The sequence below is a fragment of the Melospiza melodia genome, chromosome 30 (genome assembly GCF_035770615.1).
Source record: "Melospiza melodia melodia isolate bMelMel2 chromosome 30, bMelMel2.pri, whole genome shotgun sequence".
Classification (NCBI taxonomy): Eukaryota; Metazoa; Chordata; class Aves; order Passeriformes; family Passerellidae; genus Melospiza; species Melospiza melodia.
The window spans coordinates 4293857-4320079 of record NC_086223.1 but is presented as its reverse complement, the minus strand read 5'-3'; the positions used below and the strand labels follow the sequence as shown (position 1 = coordinate 4320079).

At 47.5% G+C, this 26223-nt stretch overlaps 1 protein-coding gene across 3 annotated transcripts; it reads left to right on the top strand.

Annotated features, from left to right (window-relative positions):
* The first annotated feature begins 116 nt into the window (after positions 1 to 116).
* EFTUD2 (elongation factor Tu GTP binding domain containing 2) lies at positions 117 to 26223 on the top strand. 3 transcript variants are annotated; one of them, XM_063178728.1, is made up of 28 exons: positions 117 to 192; positions 795 to 900; positions 2005 to 2170; positions 3719 to 3797; positions 5462 to 5537; positions 6052 to 6117; positions 7557 to 7592; positions 8356 to 8446; positions 9299 to 9381; positions 9846 to 10012; positions 10952 to 11076; positions 12590 to 12653; positions 13358 to 13448; positions 14206 to 14341; positions 14612 to 14739; positions 15690 to 15883; positions 16001 to 16112; positions 17403 to 17543; positions 17971 to 18072; positions 18540 to 18622; positions 19988 to 20074; positions 20312 to 20438; positions 20862 to 20949; positions 21251 to 21369; positions 21726 to 21820; positions 23489 to 23642; positions 24456 to 24563; positions 25714 to 26223. In XM_063178728.1, exons 2-28 carry the CDS (start codon positions 796 to 798, stop codon positions 25807 to 25809), a joined length of 2919 nt encoding a protein of 972 aa, XP_063034798.1. In that variant the 5' UTR covers positions 117 to 192; position 795; the 3' UTR covers positions 25810 to 26223. The 3 variants fall into 3 exon arrangements, with proteins under 3 accessions (XP_063034798.1, XP_063034799.1, XP_063034800.1); XM_063178729.1 differs by lacking the exon at positions 117 to 192 and adding an exon at positions 198 to 223; XM_063178730.1 differs by lacking the exon at positions 117 to 192 and adding an exon at positions 684 to 692 and having other exon boundaries at positions 793 to 900.

Below are 26223 nucleotides of genomic sequence, written 5' to 3'. Positions count from 1 at the left end.
CTCGCCCTGCGGGCCCCGGGACGCTCCGGAGCCGGTCTCGACCCGGTCCCGGACGCACCCGGCAGTTCTGCAGCGGGCGCGGCGCTGGCGGCGGGTGCGGGACTCTCTATCGCGGCAGGCGGAGAGGCAGCCCGGGGGCCTTCGGCAGCGGCGGCGCAGGCGAGAGCAGCGGCGGGAGCGGAGCCGGGGCAGGTGAGGGAGAGAGAGAGAGAGACCGGGACCGGTGAGGGGGAGCGGGACCGGAACCGGGGACGGAGAGAGAGAGAGCAGGGCTGGGGCTGGTGGGGGAGAGCGGGAGCGGGACTGGGGAGGCAGAGCGGGGACGGGATCAGAGCAGGGGAGGTGAAGCGGGACCGGGAGCGGGGAGAGAGAGCGGGGCTTGGGGCCGGGGAGGGAGAGCGGGGACGGGACCAGAGCAGGGGATGGGGAGCGGGGCCGGGACCGGCACCGGAAAGGGGGAGCAGGACCGGGGAGAGAAAGCGGGGCCGGGACCGGGCAGGGTGAGAGAGCGGGACCGGGGAGGGTGATAGGGAGAGCGGGGCTTGGGGCCGAGGAGGGGGAGCGGGGACGGGACCGGGGAGGGAGAGAGAGAGCGGGATCGGGGCCGGGACCGGGACCGGGACCGGGGAGGGAGAGCGGGAGCGGGACCAGGGCTTGGGGCTAGAGCTGGTGAAGGAGAGCGGAGCCGGGGCCGGGGCTTCAGGCAGGGCTGGGCCCCCGGTACCACGGCCCCCGGGGGGTTCTGTGACGGCCCCGGTCTCTGTGCCCCCACCGACCCTTTTCCCACCCCCCAGCATGGACACCGACCTGTACGACGAGTTTGGGAATTACATCGGGCCCGAGTTGGACTCGGACGATGACGACGATGAGCTGGGCCGGGAGGCCAAAGACCTGGACGAGGTGAGAGACACAGCGAGCCCCGGGGCCGGAGCGGGGACAGCGACACCGGGACCGGAGCGGGGACAGCGACACCCGGGGCGGGGACAGCGAGCCCCGGGACCGGAGCGGGGCCGGGCCCGCGGCTGCTCCCGCTCTGTGCGGGTCTGAGGGGGCTGCTCGGAGGTGGGGTCCGAATGCTGAGGGTCCGAGTGGGGCCGGTGTTTGAAGAATTTACAAAATCTGTGCCTGTGGTGAAGAGGAACACCCAGATCTTGCTGGAATGGTGAATGGGAGCTCCTGTGCTTGGGCTGGGTTGGGGTTGGCTGGGTCGGGTGTGGCTGCATTTGGTGTCAGGTCCCATTGGAGCCCCTGGGGAGGGAGCTGAGGTTTCTGCAGGGAGCCTGATTTTCATAGGGGGAGGCAGAGCAAGAGCCCACAGACACGGGGGGAGCAGAGGGGCTGCCCCATGGGGGAATTGAGGGAACCCCTTCCCATTTGGGACTGATTTTTGGGATTGGTGCCCTGGATTTGTGTCTGATTTTTGGGATTGGTGCCTTGGATTTGAGGCTGATTTTTGGGATTTTTGCTGTGGATTTGGGGCTGATTTTTGGAATCGGTGCCTTGGATTGGGGGCTGATTTTTGGGATTTATGCATTGGATTTGGCGCTGATTTTTGGGGTTTGTGCCTTGGATTTTGGGCTGATTTTTGGGGTTTGTGCCCTGGATTTCGGGCTGATTTTTTTGGGATTGGTGCCTTGGATTTGTGTCTGATTTTTGGGATTGGTGCCTTGGATTTTGGGCTGATTTTTGGAATTGGTGCCTTGGATTTGGCGCTGATTTTTGGAATTTGTGCCTTGGATTTTGGGCTGATTTTTGGGGTTTGTGCCCTGGATTGGTTTTGGGGATTGGTGTCCTGCTGCTCTGTGTGTGGGGGTTGTGTTACCAGGTGTGGTTCTTGGCCTCTGTGGTGTCCCTGCCAGCCCAGGGCTGTTCCTGACCCAGGAGCTGCTCCCAGGGCACCCCTGTGGGTGCTGGGGCTGCTCTGGGGGTCCCTGGCTCGGGGGGCACCCCAGGCCTGTCCCCCTGGGGGGCTCCACAGCAGCTCAGGGCGAGCTCTGGTTGCAGCTGGAGGATGATGATGATGATGATGACATGGGAGAACATGATGAGGAGCACCCTGGCATGGAGGTGGTGCTGCATGAGGACAAGAAGTACTACCCCACAGCAGAGGAGGTCTATGGGCCTGAGGTGGAGACCATCGTGCAGGAGGAGGACACACAGCCACTCACTGGTGAGAGGGGAGAGGGCTCTCAAGGGATCCTTGGAAAGGGGAAAATAAAAAGAATATTGTTTAACAGCAATATATAATTATTGTATATTTGTAATATGATATGATTTGATATGATGTAATATATTACTTGATATTATATAGTATAATATAAACAAATTATATTATATTATATTATATTATATTATATTATATTATATTATATTATATTATATTATATTATATTATATTATGTTATGTTAACTATATTATATTTATATTTACCACATTATATTATATGTTATCTTTATAGATAATAATATAATATATTATTATAGTATGTATTATAATAAATATATTATATTTACATAATATATTTAAATAAATGTATTTTGATATTAATTATATTTTATATATGGTATAATTAATATAATATATTATAATAATATAATAATATAATCATATCATATATAATATAATATATTTATTTATATATATAATATAATATATAATATATATTATATAATATATAATATAATATAATATAATAATATAATATCCTATATTACAATATAATATATTGTATTATATATTATCTTTATAGCTTATATTATATATTATCTTAATAGATAATATAATATAATATAATATAATATAATATAATATAATGTAATGTAATGTAATGTAATGTAATACAATACAATATAATATAATATAATATAATGTAATGTAATGTAATACAATATAATATAATATAATATAATATAATGTAATGTAATGTAATATAATATAATGTAATGTAATGTAATACAATACAATATAATATAATATAATATAATATAATGTAATGTAATGTAATACAATACAATATAATATAATATAATATAATATAATGTAATGTAATGTAATACAATATAATATAATATAATATAATATAATATAATATAATATAATATAATATAATATAATATAATATAATATAATATAATATAATATAATATAATGTAATGTAATGTAATACAATACAATATAATATATTATATATTATCTTTATAGCTTATATTATATATTATCTTTATAGATAATATAATATAATATAATATAATATAATATAATATAATATAATATAATATAATATAATATAATATAATATAATATAATATAATATAATATAATATAATATAATATAATATAATATAATATAATATAATCCTTCTGTCCTGCCCCTTTGGAGCCCACTCATAGCCTCAGATCTCTGCCTGCTGTGTGCAGATTTGGGCACTTGGGTTTGCAAAAACCACAAGCAAAGGTGTCTTTGGAAGAACAGGAATCAGCAGAGATTGGGAAGTGATTTAAGGGAGAATAAATACATTTAAATGATCTCCTTTGATTCCTGCATGCTGGAAGGGCCCTGCAGTGACCTTCTCCTGCAGCTGTGACAAACAGCTGAGAGAATCTGTCAGCCAGAAAACTGAGGGGTTTTCAGCTAAATTCCCCATTCCTGGGGGCCATTGCTGACCCTGCTGGCTCAGGGGCTCTGGGAACAGTTTGTTGTTCTGTCTCTTGTTTCAGAGCCCATCATCAAACCTGTGAAAACCAAGAAGTTCTCCCTGATGGAGCAGACACTGCCAGTCACTGTCTACGAGATGGAGTGAGTGTGGGGCTGAGGGGGAGCAGATCTGGGGGTCTCATTGACCTGAGAGCAGCCAATTCCCAGGTTCTGAACCCAAAACAAGACAAGTGCAGGACAAACTATTTCACTTTCCCTCCCCATGGAAAATGAGCACAGGGTAGGGATGGACACAAAAGGAATCTCACCTCAGGGGCTGAGATCAAGCCCATAGCAACAGCTTGTGGCTCAGGAAACCTTCTTGGAATGGTGTGGGGACTTTAAAGCCCATCCAGTCCCACCCCTGCCATGGCAGGGACACCTCCCACTGTCCCAGGCTGCTCCAAACCCTGTCCAAGGGATGGAGCAGCCACAGCTTCTCTGAGCACCCTGTTAAATATCCCCATGCTCAGAGTGTAGCACACATCATATTGGCACATTTTGGGTTGATCCCAGATTAGATCCCATCCATTCCATTTTCCACTGGGAATTTGTCTGCTGCTGGGTGAGTGCAGAGTGCTGTGCAGTCAGCAGGACACTGGGTCCATTCCTTGTGTCCCAAAGCAGCTTCTTGGGCACCAGAGCTGGGAGAAAACCTGGAAAAAATCCAAATGCATTAAAAATTTTTATTTTTTTTTTTAACATTTGGAGATGTTCCTGGAGCTGGTGTTTCCTCAGGGGTCCCTCAGCTGCCCAGGGGGAATTCAGCAGAGCTGGAGCAGAGCCCAGGAGCTGCTGGGGCTGATTTTCCTCAGTCCTGACCTGGGCTCTGCATTATCCACCACTTCCCTGATCCCTGTGTGCTCTGCTCATTCCATTTGTAATTAATTCATTTTTCTCCTGTTTGTTGATAGAATTGGTTAGGATGGGCCACAAGAAATTCCTTGTGGGATGTAGCCAGGAACCTGCAAGCTTGCTATTGATTTCCCATTTAGCCTTATTTTCAGACCAATTAGGAAGGTTCTAATCAGGGTTAATATTGATTGCTGTATTTTTTAGCTCTTAATCAAAATGTTTTACATTAAGAAGTCTGTTGTATCAGTGAAAATTTAATCTGTTTAAAAAGGAAATTATTTGACAGCACTTATTCTCTGCAGGCCTCTGGCAGTGGCTGCATGTTTTATAGCTTCCCATTATTATTTAGGGGTGGTAATTTAGGATCTCAATTATCTTTTGGCCAGCATCCATCCAGAAGTGACCAGCTCATCATTACCCAGCTCAGCTGCTAATTTGAAAAAGACTTAATTCCTTAAGTGCCTGGAATGTCACTGTTTTAAGGCTTGAAAATCAGAATTAATGGTCTGTGGTTGCTTTCAGAGCTCCATGGGGTGCTTGTTATCCACCACCACCATTTACCTGCCTGCCTGCCTTGCTTTGAGTGCAAGTGCTTCATCATCTGAGTACATGGATGTGATTTTTCCTCCAGTACTGACTAGAAGAGAAGAAAAATATTCAATAATATTCAATTGCTGGCAGCTTTACCAGCTCTGTATCCTCCCACCCACTGCCATCTGTCTGGGACTCCAACTCTCTTGTCCTCCCCATCTGGAAAGTGGGATTCTTCCTCCGCAGGGCACTGCCAGGATAAAAGTTTGGCAAAGATTCAGGGGGCACCTTGCATAGAAAGTGGAGCTGAAAAGCAGCACCTACTTTTCTTAGGCACAGCAGAAACCCTCCAACAGCCTTTTGTGTTTTTGTTCCTGCAGTTTCCTGGCAGATCTGATGGACAACTCGGAGCTGATCCGGAATGTGACTCTGTGTGGGCACCTGCACCACGGCAAGGTGCTGTCAATGGCCAGAAGAATCCAAAATCAGGGGTAGTGAGGGTGACCTGCTGCTTTGCCAGCCCTCCTGGCCCCTGGTTCTCTGCAGCAGCACTTTCTGCTTCTCTTGCTCATGCATTTATTTACAGAACTCAAACATGGATTGGGTTGGAAGGGGCCTTACAGCTCATCCAGTGGCACAGGGACACCTTCCACTGTCCCAGGGTGCTCCAAGCCCCATCCAACCTGGCCTTGGACACTTCCAGGGGTTCAGGGACACCCACAGCTGCTCTGGGCACCCTGTGCCAGGGCCTGCCCACCCTCCCAGAGAACAATTCCTTCCCAATACCCCCCAACCCTGCCCTCCTCCAGCTTAAGTCCATTCCCCCTTGTCCTGGAACTGGGTTTCCCTGTGATAAGTACAAATATTTTTGTAGGTTGAATTAGTAGGTTTTCTGTGCTGCTGCTGGAGGGATGGGGCTGTGTTTGTGTCTGTCTGGAGAGAGGCAGCTCCTCTCTGTGCTCTTTTCCAGACGTGTTTTGTTGACTGCCTGATAGAGCAGACGCACCCCGAAATCCGGAAACGCGACGATCAGGATGTGAGTGAGCTGCTGGGCAATTCCCACCCTGGGGACACCCTGGGGTGGCTTTTACACCCTCAGGGAGGGGACACTGCATGGGGACAGGGTGCTTCAGTGGCTGGAATGTAAAATTGGGTAGCCAGAGCTCAGTCCTAGCTCTGCATTGTGTGTTATGTACACCCTAAGGGAGGGGACGCTGCATGGGGACAGGGTGGTTCAGTGGCTGGAATGTAGGATTGGGAAGGCAGAGCTCAGTTTTAGCTCTGGATTTTATATTATGTACACCCTAAGGAAGTATATAATATACACATTATGCATGATATGAATTATATGAAAATTAATATTTAAATTATATGAAAAGGTATAACAATATGTGAAATGTATATAATATACACATAATGCCTTATATGTAGGAATATATGAATTAGATGAAAATGAATATAAGAATTATATGGAAATATATATAAATATGTGAAATGTATATATATACACATTCTGCATTATATGAATGAATATATTAATTATATGAAAATGAATAGATGAATTATATGAAAACGTATATAAATGTGTGAAATGCATGTAATATACACATAATGCATTATATGAATTAATATATTAATTATATGAAAATGAATATATTAATTATATGAAAATGAATAGATGAATTATATGGAAATATATATAAATATGTGAAATGTATATATATACACATTCTGCATTATATGAATGAATATATTAATTATATGAAAATGAATAGATGAATTATATGAAAATGTATATAAATGTGTGAAATGCATATAATATACACGTAATGCATTATATGTATGAATGTATTAATTATATGAAAATGAATATATTAATTATATGAAAATGAATAGATGAATTATCTGAAAATGTATGTAAATATGTGAAATGTATATGATATACACATAATGCTTTATATGAATGAATATATTAATTATATGAAAATGAATATATTAATTATATGAAAATGTATATAAATATGTGAAATGTGTATAATATACACATAATGCATTATATTAATGAATATATGAATTATATTAAAATGAATCTATTGATTAAATTAAAATTAATCTATTGATTATATGAAAATGCATATAAATATGTGAAATGCATATAATACACACATAATGCATTATATGAATGATATGAACATGAATAGATGAATTATATGAAAATGAGTATATGAATTATATTTAAATGAATAAATGAATTATATTAAAATGAATCTTAATTATATGAAAATGTGTATAAATATGTGAAATGTACACAATATACACATTATGCATTATGTGAATTAATATATGAATGATACAAAAATGTTCCTGCTTCTGTCCCTTGTCCCCTTAGTGATGTGCCAGAGTTGTTGTGTCCAGCTTCAAACTGAATATCTGGTACCAAAATCTGACACTCTGATTTTTGTTTTGCCTTTGCAGCTCTGCTACACTGATATATTGTTCACAGAGCAGGAGGTGAGTGGTCTTGTAGTGATTTTATCCAGTTGTCTCATGCTTTACTCACAGTTGTAGGCAGTTTCCTTGTCCATTTTAATGCCTTTCTGTACTTTTTATTGACAAAGAAAATCTGCTTCTCTTGTTTGCCTCAGGAAGATTCCTGATCCAACTTCCTTCCCTCATCTCCATGTATGATTTTATAACTTGTGTAATGTTAAATCTGCAGCAGAGTCACCCCAGTCTGGGGCTAATTCTTACTTTCTTTGAGAGAAAAAGGAGGAAGGGATTTGCACCAATGGTAGAAGAGGAAAAAAATTATTTCAAAATAAATACATTTCTCCTTCTCTGACTCTGTGTTGGGCATGTTATTTTGTGTCATGACCAGAACAATCCTTTGAAGCATTTTTTTTTCTCCTCTCAATGTTTATATTTTATACTCTGTGTGATCAAATCTTGTGCTTTGAGGCATAACTTGGTGGCAGCAGAGGGTGAAAGCACAAACAAACACCCACATTCTGTCTCAGGTGTTGCCTGTGGTACCTCCTCAGCTGAAATCAGCTGTGGAGGGGGCAGTGGTGGCTCACCAGTCTGACCAGTACAGATGGGAGAGCTGGGCTGGGTGATCTGAGGTTATTACTCTCTTTCAGGATGAATATTTACTTCTTTCCATCTTTCTGATTTTTCCTTGATGTTCTTTTAGAGATGATCCTTGTGTTTCTGTACAGGGTGATCCTTTTATTTATTTTTTTTTAACCTGTAATCCTGATTTCTTGTGTTTCAGAGAGGGGTGGGGATCAAGAGCACCCCAGTGACAATTGTTCTGCCAGACACCAAAGGAAAATCTTTCCTCTTCAACATCATTGACACTCCAGGTGATTGTGCCCTCCTGAAAATCCTGCTGTGGGAAGCACTTAGCTTTGTTTTGTACTTTTTATGGCTGACTCCAGCCTAGTCCTGAGCCTTCAGCTGAGTTCATTCCTCTGGAGTCACTTCCAGCAGCACTGACCCATAATCACCCAGGGTGCTTTAGGGTGAAGGGACCTTAAAGTCCATCTAATTCCAACCCCCTGCCATGGGCAGGGACAAGTCAGGCTCATGTCTGTGATTAGCTGGCCTAATTAAGAGCTGATGAGGCTGCAGAGGTGTTTCTCAAGCAACACAGGGAGAATTTATTTTCCCAGCTATTGCCATGTGCAGTATTGACCCTGCTTTGCTCAAATGCTGTTGCCCCACAGTGAGACTCAGCAAGTTCCTCAGGCTTCTGTAGAGGGAAAATAATCACAGATGAATTTGTAAGAAACTTTAGGGAAGAGGGTCTTGGGACACATCTGCTGAGCTACAGCTCAGGATGAGGGAGGTTAGAGCGCAGGAGGAGGCTGGGGGGAGAGACATCTGTTGTCTTTGGGAAAAGAAGGAAGATTTCTTCTCAAAGTCCTTGCACAGAGCTGTGAGAAAAACAGTCACAAATGTGAGGAAGAGTGTCTGTTAAACAACTTGTGTGTATTTTAAAAAAATAGCATTAGAGCTGAGGCTAAACCCTCATGGGGAGCTCTGGCAGCTGCTCCCATGTCCCTGTCTGAGGAGGAACCATCTCTGTTCTGCCTCTCTGGGTACCAGCAACCAGAGCAATCTGCAGAATCCCATAGCTTCCCACCCTGTGTGCTGCTGCTGCTGCACCAGGGCTCTCTGTGCCTCTCATTGTCCCCTTTGTTGTGGTTTTGAAGGTCATGTGAACTTCTCAGATGAGGTGACAGCCGGCCTTCGCATCTCGGATGGCGTCGTGCTCTTCATCGATGCGGCCGAGGGGGTGAGTGCCTCCTCCTCCTCCTCCTGGGGTTCCACCTCTCACCCTGCACTCTGTGCTCCTGCCTCAGCATGAAGGCCTGGGCTGGGTTCAGCTTTCTGGGGTGAAGGGTTTTTGGAGGGCAGTTTGAGGGTGTTTTCCAGCTGAACAGGCAGCCAAGCCTGTGGCTGCTGTGTCCACACTGATGTGATGCTGTGGCCTGCAGGCTGGTTGTGTGACTTGTGTGCATCTCCATGCCCATGGTACCTAAAACTGAGCAGCTTATTTATATCAGAGATGTCCACAGGCTTGGATTCAAGGAATTTGGTTGGGTTAGCACCTATTTGTGAATTTCAGGATTAGCTGCTTGCTGAGCTTGGGCTTTTTTGCAGCCTGGCAGCAGAATAAGGGTCACTGCTTGTCCCTCATGCCCTAAATAACATTTTGTGGGGGCTTTCTTGGGGCTCTGAGCTCTCTGCTCCCTGCAGGTGATGCTGAACACAGAGAGGCTGATCAAGCATGCAGTGCAGGAGAGGCTGGCAGTGACTGTGTGCATCAACAAGATTGACAGACTCATCCTGGAGCTCAAACTGCCCCCCACAGATGCCTACTACAAACTCAGACACATTGTGGATGAAGTTAATGGTCTGATCAGGTGAGGCTGCATTGTTGTGCTGCTGTCCCTGTCCCATGGCTCACAGAAAACTCCTCAGTTTGTCTCTTGGTGTGTTGAGTCATAGAAAATGGGCCAGGAAGAACCCCTGGGAGTTCATCTCTGCTGATGCATTGAATTGAGGAAGATTGGCTCTTCTTGGCAAACTCCAGAGATTTCATTTCCCCTACCCCATTTCATTTTTCCTCTATTAAAAAGTAAAGAAAGTGGACATATGACCAGAGCAGGGAATTTGTGCTCCCAGATGTCTCAAATACACTGAAATTATTGGGTTGTATCCCAAATTGGAGGTTGAGATATCTCAAAGCTCCTAAATACTTGCCACAAAACTAAAAGAGGATTTGCTGTCTCAACTCCTGGACAAGGATTTTGATAGTGACACAGTCCAATCTCCTTGCCAGGGACATCGTAGACATTTCTGTGGGTTCTTCTGCACCCAGGGATTTTTTAGCAGCATTCTGCCCTTCAAATGTGTGTGTGTGTGTTTTCACACAAGCTCTCTGGCATGTTTTTGTTCAGTGTGTGCTGAGAGCAGAATAATTCATCCTTCCTAGCATGGCTGTGAGCTCATTAAACCTGTTTGGATTAAATTATATCCCTGTATTTTCTTTTCCCTTACTTGGTTGACCAACTTGGCTGCTTTTTTAGAAGAAGAAAAGTTATCCCAGATAAAAAAATCTGAAACATTCGTGCTGGTGACTTTTCAGTTCTAGGATCTTTAAATCTTTGCATTAATGCTTGAAATTTATAGGCAGAAAATGTTCCTGACCCTGAGATTCTGATGGCAAGCAAGCTGCAGCCTGTTTAAATTTTTTTGGCAATGCAGGCTCCTTGCCTGTCACTGCTGTAGGGTGTGGGAAGTGGGCTGAAGTGTCTTCTTTGGTTCATAACATTGATTTGATTTTATTTTTCTCCTCCCAGCATGTATTCCACCGATGAGAACCTCGTGCTGTCTCCCCTTCTGGGGAATGTGTGCTTCTCCAGCTCTCAGTACAGCATCTGCTTCACACTGGGGTCTTTTGCAAAGATTTATGCAGACACATATGGTGAGGATTAGCCAGAAACCTGGTGCACTTCAACATCTCATTCCCTAACCTTTCTTGTGGGGGTTTGCTGAGCCATTCAGCTTCCCCTGCACATGGCCAGTGTTGGTGTTCTGGAATTGCTGAGAGCTGAGTGGTGCTGCAGAGCTGAGCCTCGGGGGTTAAAAAGCACAAACACAGTTTGAGCAAAGATATTTTCTCCTGATAAATGTTTCTTGAGTCAGAAGCCAAGATTTTTTTCATACCCTGAGCAGAAATAACAAGCAGTTGAAGGCAGGTGTGTGTGTGTTGTGCTTTGCCTCCCTGTCAGCAGCTCAGGAGTGAAGCAGTTAAGCTCTTCCTGCCTTTTCCCAAAAGTCCAAGACTCAGCTGCAGCTGGGCACAAGCTTTGCCCACAAGGTTTTGCACTCTTGCCCTCTTTCTTTTTTAAGAAACTGTCTTTTTCTGGCCTGGATTTAATTTTCTGCTCCCCAGGTGCCCACTCAAGGCAATCTGCTGCATGTAGCAGTGGGCTCTGTGCTGGCATGAGCAGCTGCACAGCCCAGGTTTTTGAAGTGCCCCACTGGGGAATTTGGGGATCTGGAGGAGCTGAGAGCAGGGGAAAGAAGGAGGTTGTAAAGCAGCTGGGGCAGCTCTTGCAGAGAACTTGGCCTGAGGGAGGATGAAGTTGTTGAGGTCAGGGAGTGATGGTGCCAGGACTGTCACGTGTCCTGAGAGTTTGGAGCAATAAATGAGCTCCCTGAAGTGTCACAGCATTAACTCAGAGCCTTGGGGGGCTGAGGACAGCACAGTTGGCAGGAGATGCCAACCAGGTGGGGAAGGCAGGAGCTTAGAGTTGGGAGTAGTGAATTCTGGTCCCCAGGAATTGTGTGTGCAGCCACCACATGTCACTGACAGGGGTTAGAGCAGCACCAGTGTCCAGACTGCAGCCACCAGGCAATTCCTTGTGTTCACACACCTGCCCACAGCAAAAGCTTGTTTGGAACCTGCTGTAGGTTCTCATTCCATCCTGGGATTTGTAAATTCACCATGACAGCACCTTCAGTGCTGGGTGTTTGGCTGTGTGCTCCCTGAGGAAGAGGAAGGAGCCTGGAGATGTTCAGCAGGGCAGAAGATGCTGGTGCTGGTGGAGGCCATGCCAGCACCTTGGCACTGCAGCAGCAGTCACAGCATTCCTGTTTGGAAGTGCAGCACATGACGTTGGGCTCCTGCAGTGCTCTCAGCTCTGACCCTGTGGGTAGAGAGCTGGAATGTTCCTGGGCAGTCACTCTGTGAGCTGCAGTGTCCCTGGGCTGCTGGGCACATCCCCACTGGACTCTCTCTGCTCATCTCTGCCTGCCCTCCCCAGGACAGTTCTTAATCTTTCACTCAGAACTGGGACGAGGCTTTCACTCATCAGCATCAGTTCATTAAATTGAATCCTCAGGCTTGTTTTAAAAACCAAAATATAAAGATTTCTAAACTAAGAAAAAAGCAGTGATATCTGAGAGGCTTTTTCATTTGCTTTTTCCTTCAGGAGACATCAATTACCAAGAGTTTGCCAAGAGGCTTTGGGGCGACATCTACTTCAACCCAAAAACGTAAGAACCCTGTTTAAATGTTTTAATTTTACTTTATTCCTGGGTTTTTCCCTTCTTTCCCTGTTAAATGAGGACCCAAGGTCACTCCTGATCCTGTGATCCTGTGGTGGAGTGTGACTGTTCACAGGGGTCTGAGGATGAGGGAAGAGATGAGGATCTGACTCCATGTTTCAGAAGGCTGATTTATTATTTTATGATATAGATTCTATTAAAACTATACTAAAAGAATAGAAGAAAGGATTTAATCAGAAGGCTGGCTAAGAATAGAAAAAGAAGGAATGATAACAAAGGTTTGTGGCTCAGACTCTCTGTGATTGTCCATTAATTAGAAACAACCACATGAGACCAATCCCAGATGCACCTGTTGCATTCCACAGCAGCAGATAACCATTGTTTACATTTTGTTCCTGAGGCCTCTCAGCTTCTCAGGAGGAAAAAATCCTAAGGAAAGGATTTTTCATAAAAGGTGTCTGTGACAGTAGAGTAGTATCTGGGAAGGGTTGAGTCAGCCCTCCTGCCTAATGTGAATCCATTTGGATTCACACCACAAGCAGCAGCAGAGAGGCTCTTCTGGCCTTCATTTGGAGTAAACCTGGCCCATGTGTCCCTGACAGCTTTCCAGGGGATGGGAGGGAGGAGCAGAGGCTGTGCAGGGGTTCTGGCAGGCTGCAGTTCTTGCTGCTCACCTCTCTGGTCTCCAACAGGCGCAAATTCACCAAGAAGGCCCCGACGAGCAGCTCCCAGCGCAGCTTTGTGGAGTTCATTCTGGAGCCCCTGTACAAGATCTTGGCTCAGGTCTGTCCTGGATCATTCATCTTCCCACAGCTCCAGGCAGGAGCAGCTGGGGCTGGGCACTGGGTCTGGTCCTGTCTTGTTCTGCAGTGGGATCTGCACAGGGGTGTGCACAGTAATCATTATTTCTTGCAAGTGCAGTGCTGTATTTGCAGTGTATAGAACCGTCCTTGCTCTTCCTTGTGTGCTCTGATAGCAGCCAAGTGACAGTGCTTGGACTTGGAGAAAAGACTTGGAGCACAACTTGGATGAGGAGGAGTTGTGGGGAGAAAAGGAGGCTCAGGGGGGAAATTTTTGCTTTCTACAACTCCTGACAGGATGGGGCAGATGGGGGAGGTCGGGCTCTGCTCCCAGGGAACAGGGACAGGAGGAGAGGAAATGGCCTCAGGTTGTGCAGGGGGAGGTTTAGATTGGAGATCAGGAAAAATTTCTTCCTCCAAAGGGTTCTCTAGTCCTGGCACAGCTGCCCAGGACAGTGATGGAGTCACCATGCCTGGATGGATTTAAAAGCCATGTAAATGCACTTGGGGACTAAGATGATTTAGTGGTGGCCTTGACAGTGCTAGGGAAATTATCTTAGAGAGCTTTTCCAGCCTTAATTCCGTGATTCATGGATTTGACCCATCTGGCTCTTTTGTGAGCCATAACCCAGTGCAGCTCCAGAGCCCTGCAGGTTGTGGCTGGTTTGTGATGCTGCATTGGGGAGTTACTGACTGGGACCCCCACAGTGAACCTGAGAGTGGGACTTGTGGTCTTGCAGGTGGTGGGGGATGTGGACACAACCCTGCCCAGGACTCTGGATGAGCTTGGCATCCACCTGACCAAGGAGGAGCTGAAACTGAACATCCGGCCCCTCCTGCGGCTCGTCTGCAAGAAGTTCTTTGGGGAGTTCACAGGTACAAACAAGCTCTTTGTCTTCCCCTCCACAATTTTCACCTCACACCAAGAGTTGAGGGTTATATTTTGGCCAAGGAGTGCTGACTTGCACAGATCCTGCTCAGTTTCCCAAATCTAAGTTGTGACACCACAGGACAGCTTGAGGCACTGCTCACCTCTCCCTGCTGCTGTGGGTGCTGCGGTCACCGTGGCTTTGCCTTGTGTTTATGGAGTCCAGTTTCTTCCTCCACACTGCTTAACCCTGTCCTCACCAAGTGTTCCTGTTGTAGGTTTTGTGGACATGTGCGTGCAGCACATTCCCTCCCCAAAAGTGGGGGCCAAGACCAAAATTGAGCACACCTACACCGGCGGCGTCGACTCCGACCTGGGCGAGGCCATGAGCGAGTGTGACCCTGATGTAAGGAAACTCCTGTGTTTGCTCTGAGTGTGCAGAACCAATTCCAGCAGGCTCTGCTCCCCCTGCCCTGCCAGGGCTGCTGCCTCCCTGCACAGATTTGACTTGCAGCACTCTGAAACCTCTCACCCGACACTGGAACAAATCTCTTCACTCCAAGGAGTTTCAGCTGCCTGCCAGGGCAGCCCTGGAGAGAGGGAATTGTTTCACTGTGTTCAGAGAAGAACAGGACTAGGTCAGGACTCCAGAGCATGTGGGAGCTGCAGGGTAGTTTTGTGTCCTTTTGCAGTCTTTTTGTCTCTTTTCCTTGAAGTTTAATTCTCTCTCTAAACTCTTAAAAAACTGCATGGTGCTGATAAAAATAACCCTGTGTTAGTTAGTCAGCACCTTTCCTCTCCCAGCCCTGCAAACCCTTCCTCCTCCAACAGCTTGCACTGAGCTGTCATTTGGAGTTGTCTGGAGCCACCAACGCTGGCAGCTGAGTGAGAAATTTGCCTGTGACTTTTGCTCTGATGTCTGCAGAGAAATTTATTTTAATGAGTTGTGATTATCCACATAAAACTCCACAGTGGTGACTGTCACCACATCACCGGTGTGGAGTGACCTTGTGGCGCTGGGAGCTGTGATCTTGGGGAGCTCAGGTGCTCTGCCCTGAGCAGGTGACATTTTTACTGATGGCTTTGTCCCAGCCACCATTTGCTGCTCTACAGGAGCTCCAGAAAAGTCCACCATGGTCATTCCAGAGCTTTCCATGCAGGGCAAGGAAATGCAGGGCTTCCAGTGGCAGGAGCTGAAGGACTTGGCTGAATTCCAATTTTTTATCCACAAATCAGACTATTCTGAGTTAAAAGAGGTTCACAAGGATCATCAAAGTCCAGTCCTGCCAGATCTGTGTCTGTTTCTTTACTCTGTTTTGGAAGAAGCTGATTTCTGTCTCTCTGTGTCACGGGAAGGGTCCCTTGATGTGTCACACCACCAAGATGTACAGCACTGATGATGGTGTGCAGTTCCACGCCTTTGGCAGGGTGCTCAGTGGCACCATCCATGCTGGGCAGCCTGTGAAGGTCCTTGGGGAGAACTACACCCTGGAGGATGAGGAGGATTCCCAGATTTGCACCGTTGGACGCCTCTGGATCTCAGTTGCAAGGTACACAAAGCTCTGGCAATGTGTTTATTGGGAGAGGAGTCACCTGGTGAGGGACTGGGAGGGAGGAGGAAGGTTCTGGAAGGTGTGAGGCTGCAGTGATGCTCTCCTGCCTTTCAGGTATCACATTGAGGTGAACAGAGTTCCTGCTGGCAACTGGGTGCTGATTGAGGGCGTGGACCAGCCCATAGTGAAGACAGCAACTGTGACAGAGCCTCGGGGCAATGAGGAGGTACCAGGCATGGCTGGCACTGCTCAGCTTTGCAGGGTGATGGGGTACAGCCCAAAAACTCCTCTACAGGGGTTAAAGAATCCCTGTGTGATGTGGTGCCAGGGCACAAGAGCCACTGAGTGTGGTGGTGTTCACTGGGCTCCCAGGGTGAGGGAAGAGATGAGGATCTGACTCCACGTTTCAGAAGGCTGATTTATTATTTTATGATATATATTACATTAAAACTATACTAAAAGAATAGAAGAAAGGATTTCATCAGAAGGCTTGAAAGGAGTGAAAAATAAAATCTTATGACTGACCAGAGATTCTGAGACAGCTGACTGTGATTGGCCATTAATTAGAAACAACCACATGAGACCAATCCCAGATGCACCTGTTGCATTCCACAGCAGCAGATAACCATTGTTTACATTTTGTTTCTGAGGCCTTCTTAAAAATGTTTGTGAGAGGATCATTTCAGTGATGCTGATTTTCAATACATTTTGGAGCACCAGAGAAATTCAGTAAGACTGCTGGCAGTTTCTGCTAATGGTTGAGGATGGTGAGCAGTATGATCTCAGTAATTATAGAGCTCCACGCTCTTGCTAATCTTAGGCAAAATAATAAAAAATAATTTATCCAAAGGATAAATTCACTGGGAAATCATATGAACAAAACTGATGCAAATCAACATCATTTTACAGAAATTTGCTAAATAAAATAGAGAAATTTACTTAATCATCTGATAAAGTTACAAACTCTGGTCTGTGACTGTGTTCACAGGGGTTTTTGGATGAGGGAAGAGATGAGGATCTGACTCCATGTTTCAGAAGGCTGATTTATTATTTTATGATATAGATTCTATTAAAACTATACTAAAATAATAGAAGAAAGGATTTCATCAGAAGGCTGGCTAAGAATAGAAAAGGAAAGAAAGAATAACAAAAACTTCATCTTGGACTCTCTGAGCCAGCTGGGCTGTGACTGGCTATTAATTAGAAACAACTAACATAGACTAATCAAAGATCTACTTGTTGCATTCCACAGCAGCAGATAACCATTGTGTACATTTTGTTCTTGAAGCCTCTCAGCTTCTCAGGAGGAAAAATCCTAAAGAAAGGATTATTCATAAAAGATGTCTATGACACTGGTCAGCTTCTCAGGAGAAAAAATCCTGAGAATTTTATGAAAAGATTTTTCATAAAAGATGTCTGTGACACACTGAGGGAAAGAGAAGAGCTTCACATGCTGTGTATGACCCTGAGGACATGCAGGGATGCAGTTTCAGCTCTTTGTCCTCTCTGGTTTCAGGCTCAGATCTTTCGTCCCTTGAAGTTCAACACCACATCTGTGATCAAAATAGCTGTGGAGCCAGTGAACCCCTCAGAGCTGCCCAAAATGTTGGATGGTCTTCGTAAAGTCAACAAGAGCTACCCCTCACTTACAACCAAGGTACTGCTAGGGGCACCTGGATCAGATCATTTCCAGAGGTTTCTTCCAGCCATTCTATTCTGTGATTTCTCTGTGTGTTTGTGTGGCTGTTTCCAGCCAGTGCTGGGGGCAGCCTCTGGGCTGATCTTCAAAATAATCAGGTTTTTTACCACAGGTTGTTATATTTGTTTTGGGTCTTTTCATGCTGTTTCAGTTGATCTCATCAATTATGTAGAAATAAAAGAAAAATGTAAATCCAGCAGAAAAATGTAAAAGCATCCTGCTGTGCCAGGGAAGAGCCCAGCAGCACTTCCTGCTGGAAAAGGCTCTGGGAGCTTTCCTTGGGGTGTTCTGACTCTAACAAAGTCTTAAAGAAGGCTGATCCTTCCTCAGGCTTGAGCAGGAAGGAGCTGTGAGCTGCCAGCTGAATCCCTCTTTTCTCTTCCAGGTGGAAGAATCTGGGGAGCATGTGATCCTGGGAACAGGAGAGCTGTACCTGGACTGTGTGATGCACGACCTGAGGAAGATGTACTCTGAGATTGACATCAAGGTGAGGCAATCAGAGAGGGATTTTCCCACTGGAAACACTGGACAGGGTTTTGATCCCCTCTCTCAGAACCTGCCTGAACATACAACATGGATTTTGTTACATTCCTGTAAAATTAAAAAAAAAATAAATAAAACTGTTAGGGTGTGAAAGGGCCTCTGACTGTCACCAGTGGGACTGAGAGTGGCACATTGGCTTGGAGAAGAATTTTCCATATTCCAACCTTTCCTGTGCTTAGAGCATTGCCTGCTCAATTTATTTATTGCCTGGCTAGCATCAAATAAATATATTGAGCAGGATTTTTTTCATACCTGGAATTGTATTTAAATTTTCCTGTCTCATTTGAAAGCCTCAGTGCTTCATATATGACCCTGATTAAAACATTGTCTTGTAGGTGTTCAGAGGTTTCAGACAGTCTTTTTTACAAACAAAAGAGTGCTGAAAACTTGACAAACTTTTTCTTCTTTTAGGTGGCTGATCCAGTGGTGACATTCTGTGAGACAGTGGTGGAAACATCCTCCCTGAAGTGCTTTGCTGAGACACCCAACAAGAAGTAAGGCTGTTGTCCAGCAAATGGCATTCCTGAGTGAGCAATGAGCTCCTCAGGGACACACCAGAGTCCCAGGGATGTTCCTGTGCTGTGTAGGAGCTCTGAGAATGAAGGGAACAAAGCCAAATCCACATCCTCCTTTTTCCCTAAGTGTCACACCTTCTCAGCAGTTCTGGGATCCTGGAGCAGGTGCCAAAGTGCTGCCTTCAGTAATTCCCCCAAGAGTTTCATGAGGAAGAGCTGTGTGTTCTCTTATCCATATGTAATCTTGGATTCGTTCTCCTGGTGATGCCCTGGAGCCTTGCAGCTGCTCTCATCTCCCTCCTCCAGCCCCTCACAGTGCATGAGACTGGAAAAGGGAGATCTGTGTGCACAGGATGTTCCCATACCTGAATTTTCAGAGGAATCATGATCTGCTGAAGTGGACTCTCCTGTGTTCCCCTGTGGTTTCTGGTTCTTCTTGCCTTCCTTTATTCTGACACAAATCTCACCATGTTTGGCAGCCTTAATTCTGGGAACAGAGATGGTCCAGTCCTCACAGAATCACAGGATGGTTTGACTTGGAAACAGCCTTAAAAACCATCCAGTTCCAAACCCTCCTGTGGACAGGGACAGCTTCCACCAGACCAGGTTGTTCCAGTCTTAGGTCAGGCTTTGACCTTCTTTGCTGGAGGCAGGTTTCAGGCATTGAGGCAGCATTTGGTGTGTCAGATGCAGCTCCCAGAGACACCTTCCCCAGCCCAAGGGCTCCCTCCTGCAGCCCTGGGTGTGGGACAGGAAGGCTGGAGCCACTCTGTCCCTCAGCTGTCCCTGGGCTGTGTTCACAGGGACACAGAAGATGCAGGTGGCTTCATCAGCCCAGCTGCATCCAAGCTGGGTGCAGTGAGAGAATCACAGAATTGTGCAGTTACTAAGGTTGGAAAAGACCCTAAATGAAGTCCAGCTGTCAACACAGCACCTCCATCATGTTCACCACTAAGCCATATCTACAAGTGCCACATCCATGTGTTTTTTGCACAGTTCCAGGGATGATGACTCCATCGCTGCCCTGGGCAGCTGTGCCAGGCCTTTACAACCTTTTCTGTGTAAAATTTTCCCTGATATCTCACCTAAACCTCCTCTGGCTCAGCTTGAGGCTTCTTCCTCTCACTCTATCCTTTGTTCCCTGGGAGCAGAGTCTGACCCCCACCCCTGGCTGCCTCTCCTATCAGGGAATTGTGGGGAGCCAGAAGGTGCCCCCTGAGCCTCCTCTTCTCCATCCAGGCTGATTCTCCCAGCTCTGTTCCCTTCTCTGGACACATCCCAGCCCCTCCAGGGCTGCCAGTCTTTCCAGTTAGCCCCATTTCCATCACTGTGGTCTCTCCTCAGGAACAAGATCACAATGATTGCTGAGCCCCTGGAGAAGGGACTGGCAGAGGACATTGAGAATGAAGTGGTGCAGATAACATGGAACAGGTATGAGCAATCTGGGAGGGCAGGAATGCAGCTGGAAGTAAATAACTGGGAAAAGGGAATGCTGGAACCTGCAGGTGCACAGGATCAGGCAGAGATCCTGGCTTGGTTTTCCTGCCAGCCACTCTGTGAGCATCTCTGCCTGAGACTTTTGTGCCTGAAGGGAACAGGGTTGTAAATACATCATGAGTGCAGGTCAGATTCTTGTTTCCTAAAGCTTCTTCCCTTTCTCTTTATCAGAAAGAAGCTGGGTGAATTCTTCCAGACCAAATACGACTGGGATTTGCTGGCTGCCCGTTCCATCTGGGCCTTTGGGCCTGATGCCACTGGCCCAAACATCCTGGTGGATGACACACTGCCCTCAGAGGTGAGGAGTGAAACCTTTGTCCATGGTGCCAGGAGGTGCTCAGTGCTCTCAGAACTTTCAGCAAGGCCCTGGTGCTTTTGGGGTTATCATTGTTTGCCTCAGACCTGCTGCACTTTCCCCACAATGATCCTACCAGGTCACTTGTTTTTTTTTCAGGTGTTGCTGTTTGAGCCAAAAGGCAAAAAAAACCCTTTTTATTTTTTTACCTTGCCTTTCAGAATCCCCTAAAATGTGGGCTCTTAATTTCTAGTGCTCTAGAAATTACATTGTGCTGATGCTCTTGGGCTGTGAGAGGGAGTAGGTGGACATGGGAACACAGGGGAACATTGCTGCTGGTTTGGGAACTGGCTGTGTTAGTGGCTGTGATGAGGTGTGGTCTCTGAAGCTGTCTGTCCATCTGTCTGTCTGTCTGTGTGTCTCTAGGTGGACAAGTCTCTGCTGGGTTCAGTGAAGGACAGCATCGTGCAGGGCTTCCAGTGGGGGACCAGGGAAGGGCCTCTCTGTGATGAATGTAAGTGAGACCTGTGTGGAAACTGAAACAATGAGAAATTGGTTAAATTCTTCCATTTTTAAGCATTCAGGTGCTCTAGGCTGAGCAGGCTTTGGTGGAAGGTGTCCCTGCCCATGGCAAGGAGTTGGGCTGGGTCAGCTTTAAGGCTCCACTCCATGATTCTGTGATATGCAGGGTTATGATGTGGTGGTGCTGGAATTAAATTTAGGAGAATTGCTGGGTGTTTGGGCATGTGGGGATGTGGTTGGTGCTGGCAGAGGATGTCCCCTGAGGTCACTGGCTGTCATTTCTCCCTCTGCAGTGATCCGCAACGTGAAGTTCAAGATCCTGGATGCAGTGATTGCTCAGGAGCCCCTGCACAGGGGTGGAGGGCAGATCATCCCCACGGCCCGCAGGGTGGTGTACTCTGCCTTCCTCATGGTGAGGGCCTGCCTGGGCTGGGCTGATCCCCAGAGCCCTGCCTGGGGCTCTGGGTGCACTCTGAGTCACTCACCATCAATGTTTACAGCAGAGTCCTGCAGGCCTGCATTGCAGCCTGGTGTGCATCTGCTCACTCTCCCCTTGCTGCTCCTGCTGGGCTTGCTGGGAAGGGTGGGCAGGGGGAGAGGGAGGCGTGTGACTCGTGGCCAGAGGGAGAAAAGGTCCTTGCAGTGTTTGTGCTGTTGCTTTGGGCAGCCATGGGGCAGCAGGACCCCTGTAACCTCACCAAGCACCGAGTTTGACTGTGCTGTTGAGCTGTGAGAGACTCAGTGGCTCATGTCCTTGTCCTCTCACAGGCCACCCCTCGTCTGATGGAGCCCTACTACTTTGTGGAGGTGCAGGCCCCTGCTGACTGTGTGTCTGCTGTGTACACCGTGCTGGCCCGGCGCAGGTGAGCTGCTCCTGCTGCCGGCACTGGGGGCTTGAGAGCAGCAGAGCTGGGATCTGGGCTGCTGGAGAATTCCTGCCTCTGCTTCAGAGGGTGAAGTGTGCAGGGGGTGAAGCTGTTGGGGTCTGGGCTGTTGGAGAATTCCTGCACTGGTGCACGGGGTGAAGCTGTTGGGATCTGGGCTGTTGCAGAGTTCCTGCCACTGGTGCAGAGGGTGAAGCTGTTGGGATCTGGGCTCTTGGAAAATTCCTGCCACTGCTGCAGAGGGTGAAATCTGCAGAGGGTGAAGCTATTGGGATCTGGGCTGTTGGAGAATTCCTGCACTGGTGCAGAGGGTGAAGCTGTTGGGTTCTGGGCTCTTGGAAAATTCCTGCCACTGCTGCAGAGGGTGAAGCTGTTGGGATCTGAGCTGCTGGAGAATTCCTGCCACTTCTGCAGAGGGTGAAGCTGTTGGGATCTGGGCTGCTGGAGAATTCCTGCCATTGGTGCAGAGGGTGAAGCTGTTGGGATCTGGGCTCTTGGAGAATTCCTGCAGCTGCTGGAGAATTCCTGGGCTGCTGGAGAATTCCTTTATTCTGAGACAAATCTCACCATGTTTGGCAGCCTTAATTCTGGTGCAGAGGGTGAAGCTGTTGGGATTTGGGCTCTTGGAGAATTCCTGCCACTGCTGCAGAGGGTGAAATCTCTGTGATGTGACATTTGGAAGCTTCCTGACTGATCCTGGCCCTGAGCAGTGTGGGGAGGGATGTTGAGGATCACACACAGCCTTTGGGTTGTGCCTGGTTCTTGCTGAGTGTCAGGAGAATGTGCACAGCTCTGTGCTCAGCCCTGGGGCACAGGAAGGACTTGGACCTCCTTCAGTGGCTCCAAACAAGATGCTCAGGGGGCTGGAGCAACTAAAAACGGGTTGGGAATTTTAGGGTGGTTCAACCTGGAGAAGAAAAAGCTGCAGGGAAACCTTAGAGCCCCTTTTAATGCCTAAAGGAGCTCCAAGAGAGCTGGAAAAGGCCTGGAGTGCCAGGGTGTCAGCACAGTGAGTCCCCAGCTGGGTAATGATTGACACAGACTCCATAAAGCCTGATCATTTTCTTTATTAAGAAACCCATTGCTTTTTTATACCTTAATTCACTACAGGTGAACCTGGATGTAAAAAAGCAATGAGTTTCTTATAGCCAGGTTTAAAAAATATAAATTGGTCCTGTACTTAAAACACCATCTCCATTGGCTAATTAAGAAACCACCCTTTGGTAAACACATCTCCATAACACATTCCACACATTCACAGTAGCAGGTGCAGCAAGTTAAGAATTGTTTCTGATTCTTTTCTCTGATCTTCTCAAACCTTTCCCAGAATGATGCCTGGGGAACGGGGAACTTCTCTGTTTTTCTCTGCTGCCACACCAGGACAAGGGGGAATGGCTTCCCAGTGCCAAACAACAGGGTTAGGTGGGATATTGGGAAGAAATTCTTGGCTGTGAGGATGGAGAGGTTGCTCAGAGCAGCTGTGGCTGCCCCATCCCTGGAAGTATCCAAGGCTGGACAGGGCTTGGAGCCACCTGGGACAGTGGAAGGTGTCCCTGCCTATGATAGAGGGGGTGGAACTGTGTGGGGTTTGAGGTCCCTTCCATGACTCTGTGACACAGGAATGCTGATCCTTTGACACTTTTGCAGAGGCCATGTCACCCAGGATGCTCCAATCCCAGGCTCTCCCCTGTACACCATCAAAGCCTTCATCCCAGCCATTGATTCCTTTGGCTTTGAGACAGACTTGAGGACCCACACACAGGGCCAAGCCTTCTCCCTCTCTGTCTTCCACCACTGGCAGGTGAGTCCATGCCCTGGGGAGGTGGGGGAGAGGGACAGACAGGATCAGGCTCCAACAGAGCAGGAGAGCTCTGGAGAGCATCCTCAGAGGATCTTGGGGAGGTTTGTGCACCAGCTGTTCCATGTCTGCCAGGCTTTGTTCCAAGTCCCATCACTCCCAGTGACAGTGAGGGAGCCCTGGAAGCTGCTGCTGGCTGAGTGTTGGGATTCTGCAGTGCCTGGGGAGAGGAAAAACCCCTTGGGAGGAGGGAACATGTTTGGGTCCACTTCATGCAGCAGAAATCTTGCAGTGAGGCTCAGACTCACTGACCTGCCATAGAAAGTTTGATTTGTGCCACACTTTGTGTCTCACAGAGATGGTGTTTTAAACCTGTAGGAAACAAAGTTTGGGACAAAATGCTGTTCTCTGGCCACTTCTGTGTCTGGGGCAGATCAGGTCCTGGGAGGTGCACAGTGCTTTGGGGTGCAGCCCCATGAGAGCAGCAGCTGCAGGCTGAGCCCTGGCCTAAAGGTTGGTGTGTCAAAGCCCAAGGCTCAGCTCTGAAACAACAAACATGCCTGGTTTCTTGAGGAGGTTATGCTGAGCAGGACTTGCATGAATTGCTCTGTTAGGAGGTGTTGTGAGGTCCTGCAAGGGGAGAGGCATGTCCTTGGCTTGAGTTCTCAGCACTGTGTTATGACTTCTCACTTCTCAGCAGTGACGTGGGTTTGTGTGCCAGGTGGGGTGCTGGGGTGTCTGTGGGACCCAGGGATGTTTCTCCAGGAGGCTGAAGCAGCCCCAGCATCACTCTCACACCCTGGCCCTGTGTTTCAGATCGTGCCTGGGGACCCCTTGGACAAGAGCATCGTTATCAGACCACTGGAGCCACAGCCAGCCCCACACCTGGCCAGGGAGTTCATGATCAAGACCAGGCGTAGGAAGGTGTGTCTGGGCCAAATCCCTGTGCTCTGCCTCTGTCCCAGCAGAGAACAAATCCCTGTGCTCTGCCTCTGTCCCAGCAGGGAACAAATCCCTGTGCTCTGCCTCTGTCCCAGCAGAGAACAAATCCCTGTGCTCTGCCTCTGTCCTAGCAGGGAACAAATCCCTGTGCTCTGCCTCTGTCCTGGTAGGGAACAAATCCCTGTGCTCTGCCTCTGTCCTAGCAGAGAACAAATCCCTGTGTCTGCCTCTGTCCCAGCAGAGAACAAATCCCTGTGCTCTGCCTCTGTCCTAGCAGGGAACAAATCCCTGTGCTCTGCCTCTGTCCCAGCAGCTGAGCTGTTGCTGTGCTGTCCCTTGGCTGTGCCACATCCCCTCTGTGTTCCCAGAATGGCCCCAGGACCTTCCCTGTGCTGCCCATCAGAACCTGCCAGTCCAAAACCAGTGACTCCAGTCCAAAACAGGATCCTGTGGTCTCTGCTGAGCCCTGCTCCCTCCCCAGCCCCTCTGAGCCCTCAGTGTAGCCCCCTTGTCCAGCAGAAACAGCAGAACTGCTTTCTCTGCTGCTTTAGCTGGACTGAGGGGCTGCAGAGGGAATCAGGCTCTCCTGTGGGGAGCAGTGAGCTGGCTCAGCAGCAGAAACCACATTTGTAGGTTCCTGAGGAGTGTTAGATGCTTTCAAGCTGCAGACAAACACCTCATGCCTTTTTTTGGAGCCTGAAAATTTCTCTTACAAGGTCTCTTCAGTGGGGTGTGTGGGGAATAACCCTGGTTTGTGTCATCTGCAGGGCCTGACTGAGGAGCCCTCAGTGGTCTGGTGCAGCCCCCTTGTCCAGCAGAACTGGTTTCTGTACTGGTTTAATGAGCTGGTTTCTGTACTGGTTTAGTGAGCTGGTTTCTGTACTGGTTTAATGAGCTGGTTTCTGTACTGGTTTAGCTGGACTGAGGGGCTGCAGAGGGAATCAAGCTCTCCTGTGGGAAGCAGTGAGCTGCTAGATGTGCTCAGCAGCAGAAACCATGTTTGTAGGTTCCTGAGGAGTGTTAGATGCCTTCAAGCTGCACCTCATGCCTTTTTTGGAGCCTGAAAATTTTATTTTATGAGGTCTGGGCAGTGGCTGTGTGGGGAATAACCCTGGATTTGTGTTACCTGCAGGGCCTCAGTGAGGATGTGAGCATCAGCAAGTTCTTTGATGACCCCATGTTGCTGGAGCTGGCCAAGCAGGACGTCGTTCTCAACTACCCCATGTAACCCTGCTGCCCTGGCATGGGGGCTGACCCGAGGCCTGGCTGGCACCTGCTGGTCCCTCTCCATCCCTGCTTGCCCAGCCTGGCTCCTGGAGGCTCAGGGCAGGCAGGGAGCTGCTCCTCATGGCTGGAGGAGTCTCCATGGACCAATTGTGGGCATTTCCATACAGGGAGCAGCCCAGAGCATTTTGTATTCTTGGTCTCCAGTTGCCTCCAGGGAGGTTTTTTTCCTTTTGGATGTGCTCCTGCAGCTCACAGAGCTGAGTAGTGTCAGTGTGGATTCCTGAGGACTGGGCCTCAGCTGTGTCAAGCATTTCAGGCAGCTGAGAAAAAGGGGGGGATGCTGGGGGAGAAATGTGGCTTTGACCTTTCTGTACCCTTTTTTTTTTTTTGAACCCTTTAAAATGTTTAGTACAAA